Below are 5,000 nucleotides of genomic sequence, written 5' to 3'. Positions count from 1 at the left end.
ATTTATTGATTGATTTATTTATCTTGTGTGGACTTCATAATGGATCCTAACATTACAGTAGCTAACATTAGCTAGCACTACAGTAGCCTAACCTTAGCTAACATTACAGTAGCCTAACATTACAGTAGCCTAACATTAGCTAACATTACAGTAGCCCAACATTACGGTAGCCCAACATTAGCTAACATTACAGTAGCCTAACATTACAGTAGCCTAACATTAGCTAACATTACTGTAGCCTAACATTACAGTAGCCTAACATTAGCTAACATTACAGTAGCCTAACATTACAGTAGCTAACATTAGCTAGCACTAAAGTAGCCTAACATTAGCTAACATTACAGTAGCCTAACATTACAGTAGCCTAACATTAGCTAACATTGCAGTAGCCTAACATTACAGTAGCCTAACATTGCAGTAGCCTAACAGTAGAACGGTGGGGTAGGTGGAGTAGAGAGGCCTCTGTCATCTGCCAGGGTATAAGAATAGGGTTAGGGTCAGTCAGTCAGGGCTCTTGAATCCAAAATATGATGATGATGATGATGATGATGATGAGGACCGAAGGCCAACCAATGAGTCTGGAAATGGCGTCTTTTGTCTTATTATTTTTAAACCATATATTTTTGTATTTAATATTCCCCCTCCCCATCTCTCTCTCTGCCCCCCCCCTCTCCACAGCCGGAGCATATTATTCGGCTCAGCCACAGTTTACTCCTCCTGTGCAGCCCGCCCCTGTGCTCATGAGCCCCGCCCCTCAACCCGCCCCTGTGCTCATGAACCCCGCCCCTCAGCCAGCCCCTGTGCTCATGAACCCCGCCCCCCAACAACCACAGGCTCTTTCCCAGCAACAGCAACAGCAGCAAGCTCAAGCCAAACGGGAACGCAAACAGGTACGACACCAAACACACACACACACACACACACACACACACACACAAATGCATGAATGTACACTGGCGCCCACACACATACACACTGCTGGGGAGTGGGTGCCAGATGAAACAGCTCTGTACCCATGGAAATGGTTACCTTGGGGATGGAATGTCAGTAGAAAAAAAAATATATATATTGTGTGCCGACACCTGACCCCTTGTGACCTCTGTGACCCCCTGTGACCTCTGGGTGCAGGAAGACTCTTCTGTGTGTCTGGAGCCGTATGTGTGTTTCCTGTGCGTACTTTAACAGAGTGGAATGTCACAGGAAGTGACATCAGGCTGGCTCTGGCCCTGAGTGTAGAGGAGAATAGGGGAGGAGTCTGGTTTACTTCCTGTGGCTGGGGAGGAGTCTGGTTTACTTCCTGTGGCTGGGGAGGAGTCTGGTTTACTTCCTGTGGCTGGGGAGGAGTCTGGTTCACTTCCTGTGGCTGGGGAGGAGTCTGGTTCACTTCCTGTGGCTGGGGAGGAGTCTGGTTCACTTCCTGTGGCTGGGGAGGAGTCTGGCTTACTTCCTGTGGCTGGGGAGGAGTCTGGTTCACTTCCTGTGGCTGGGGAGGAGTCTGGGTCACTTCCTGTGGTTGGGGAGGAGTCTGGTTTACTTCCTGTGGTTGGGGAGGAGTCTGGTTCACTTCCTGTGGCTGGGGAGGAGTCTGGTTCACTTCCTGTGGCTGGGGAGGAGTCTGGTTCACTTCCTGTGGCTGGGGAGGAGTCTGGCTTACTTCCTGTGGCTGGGGAGGAGTCTGGTTCACTTCCTGTGGCTGGGGAGGAGTCTGGGTCACTTCCTGTGGTTGGGGAGGAGTCTGGTTTACTTCCTGTGGTTGGGGAGGACTTCCTGTCCAGCCTGTGTGAGGGTTGGGGAGGAGTCTAAAGCCAGCTGCAGCAGACGGGTCGAGGACGAGAAAAGCGGAAACAAATGAAGTATGGCAGTGCTCTTACAGAACAATAGCCTATAACTAACCTATTTGGTGTAGTTGATCAGTATTGATCTGGTCTGGTCTGGTGTAGTTGATTGGTCTGGTCTGGTGTAGTTGATTGATCTGGTCTGGTCTGGTCTGGTGTAGTTGATTGATCTGGTCTGGTCTGGTCTGGAGTTGATTGATCTGGTCTGGTCTGATCTGGTCTGGTCTGGAGTTGATTGATCTGGTCTGGTCTGGTCTGGTGTAGTTGATTGATCTGGTCTGATCTGGTCTGGTCTGGTCTGGTCTGGTCTGGTCTGGTCTGGTGTAGTTGATGAGTAGTTGATTGATCTGGTCTGGTCTGGTTTTGGTTAGGGCTGAACGATTAATTGCATTTGCGATTTAATCGCGATATGATAGAACGCGATTTTCTAACCGCAACGTTCGCGATTAAAAAACGTGGTCTAAAAAAAAAAAAAAACTTTTTTTTTTTTTTTTAAGATGGTAAATTTTGCACACTGTGCATGCCTAGTGTTTATACTTAAAATGACTTTTTTTAATTACTTAAATGCACAGTGGCAATTTGTTGACCGATTTGTTGTTCTTGTTTCTGTAATGAGCAGTTAAATATAAATGTAAAATGTGGGAAAGAATATTTTACACTAAATGTATCTAATATTGTGTTGGTCATATTTAAATCATTCATTACGTTTTGTTGGGGAAAAGAAGAGGATAAAAAAAAATTGCATATTAAATCGCAATCGCAATATTTTGGTAAAAAATCGCAATTCGATTATTTTCCCAAATCGTTTAGCCCTAGTTTTGGTCATGTTAGTTGTGTGGTTTCAGGAAGGTAGCACAGGCGTAACCTCCACAGGCGTAACCTGCACAGGCGTAACCTGACTCCACACCTTCAGCACAGGCGTAACCTGGCTCAACACCGTCAGCTTATGTTGCAGTGGCTTGGGAGGGTGAGATGGCTGAGATTGATGAGCTTGAGTGATGATTGATGATTGATGAGCTTGAGTGATGATTGATGATTGATGAGCTTGAGTGATGATTGATGGGCTTGATTGAGTGATGATTGATGGGCTTGATTGATTGATGATTGATGGGCTTGATTGATTGATGATTGATGAGCTTGATTGATGATTGATGGGCTTGATTGATTGATTGATTGATTGATTGATAAGCTTGATTGATGATTTGTGGGCTTGATTGATGATTTATGAGCTTGATTGATGATTTATGGGCATGATTGATGATTGAGCCGTGTACAACAGAAGTGAGTACACCCTTGTGTAATATCACTCCAATGTCAAATGATTCAAAATTCTATCACCTCTCAATAATTGCTTATTTCCTTGTTGACAAGTAGAGTATTTCCTCTTATGAACAATCAAAAATAAATACTTATATAGATAAATATGTATCTACATTTTATATTATAAATATCATTTATTTGATCAATAAATAAATACTTTCAGTGTTTTCTTGGGCGGTCTGCCCAGGTATTCTTACAGCTGCCAACGTGTATATATATATATATTTAAATTTTCATTTTTTTTTGTATCTGTCCGAGAGAACGACACCATCCATGAACGATTAACTTGTGGACAATCTCCCCTCGCAACCGTACCCATTTGTTCTGCTACCTCAAGATTATCTCAAGATAATCACACTGATTGATCTGCAGAGACAATAGAGAAACGCAGAAAGACGTTCTCAGGTATTACGTTAGAAGACGCGGACACAGTGGTTATTTTACAAGTACGGACCAGATAAAGCTGTAGCTTTTCTCCGTATTGTTTAATTGCTCTCTGACTAGTAGTAGCTTCGATTCTATAACTAAGGCGCTAACTTCGAGGCGCTAACTATTCTGCGTCGCGAGCTACAAGACTCAAGAGTGGATTCGGCACATGTAACTTCACCATTGGGTAACATGCAGCAAAGTAGACCTGGCTAAATATAGGAATGATTTAGAATTAGTTTTCTCTTCGGGCTGTGGCAGTTAGAAAGACACAGACTAACTCTGGCTAAGGTTAGCGTACTGATGCTAACTCTGGCTAAGGTTAGCGTACTGATGCTAACTCTGGCTAAGGTTAGCGTACTGGTGCTAACTCTGGCTAAGGTTAGCGTACTGGTGCTAACTCTGGCTAAGGTTAGCGTACTGATGCTAACTCTGGCTAAGGTTAGCGTACTGATGCTAACTCTGGCTAAGGTTAGCGTACTGATGCTAACTCTGGCTACGGTTAGCGTACTGTTGCTAACTGGCTACGGTTAGCATACTGATGCTAACTCTGGCTAAGGTTAGCGTACTGGTGCGTTTACTCCGTAGATATGAGCACTCAAACATATTTTAAGAGAATTCAGCATGAAGATGAGGAACCACACCACAGGTTACTTAGCCAATGTTAGCATTTAGTGTGAAATGTAAATAAAGGCATAAGCCTTAATGTCTTTTATTTTGACGTGAAATTGCAGTCAACAGTCACACGATGACTCCCAGTAGGGGTGGGCGATATGGCCAAAATCTTCAATCGCGGTATATGTAATTTTATATCACGGTTACGGTATAGATCACGGTTTATTATACGTAGGGTGACCGGATTTGAGTTTTTGAAAAAGAGGACACTTCAGCAGTGGCTAAATGTGTCCACAGACATTTATTTCTTGACCCTTAAAGTGGCATTGTGTAGGAATTGCTAATCGCTAACGAGATGTTAGCGGCTAAACCTAGCGAAACCTCTTGAAATTTGCTGACTTTGGCACTATAACAAACTAGTTACTAGTTACTGTAATGTTGAATCATGTGGCATTTAAATGATATTGTACAGGCGTGCACTCCCTGTTCTTGTGTCCTGGCCATAAACACAACCTATGCTTACCCACAATGCTGTGCGGTGTTGGGCGGCTGTGCGGTGTTCTGCGCTGGTGGCGTTATCGGGCGACTAGAGACACAGCTTCTCCTGGGGGCCGGGACGGGACGGGGGGTGGACTTTGGACAACTGGCACCCCCACAGGGTTCACTTGCACAAGGTCCACGAGAGAGAAAGAGGGAGAGAGAGAGGGAGAGAGAGGGAGAGAGGGGGAGGGAGAGAGAGGGAGAGAGAGGGAGGGAGAGGGAGAGAGAGAGGGAGGGCACAGGGGAAAGACATGACTTGCAGAA

At 44.8% G+C, this 5,000-nt stretch overlaps 1 protein-coding gene across 1 annotated transcript in view; it reads left to right on the top strand.

Annotated features, from left to right (window-relative positions):
* The window catches only part of LOC105890577 (eukaryotic translation initiation factor 4 gamma 1-like), a gene marked incomplete at its 3' end in the record, with an annotated part of 24,217 nt that overhangs the window by 15,198 nt on the left and 4,019 nt on the right, over positions 1 to 5,000 (top strand). The window contains exon 7 of the mRNA XM_031574059.1: positions 679 to 890. Within this exon, the coding sequence (XP_031429919.1) occupies positions 679 to 890 (212 nt within the window). The remainder of the gene's footprint in view (positions 1 to 678; positions 891 to 5,000) is intronic.

Source organism: Clupea harengus, chromosome 9 (assembly GCF_900700415.2).
Source record: "Clupea harengus chromosome 9, Ch_v2.0.2, whole genome shotgun sequence".
NCBI lineage: Eukaryota > Metazoa > Chordata > Actinopteri > Clupeiformes > Clupeidae > Clupea > Clupea harengus.
Note: the sequence above shows the minus strand (reverse complement) of the source record. Positions and strands in the feature narration are given on the sequence as shown.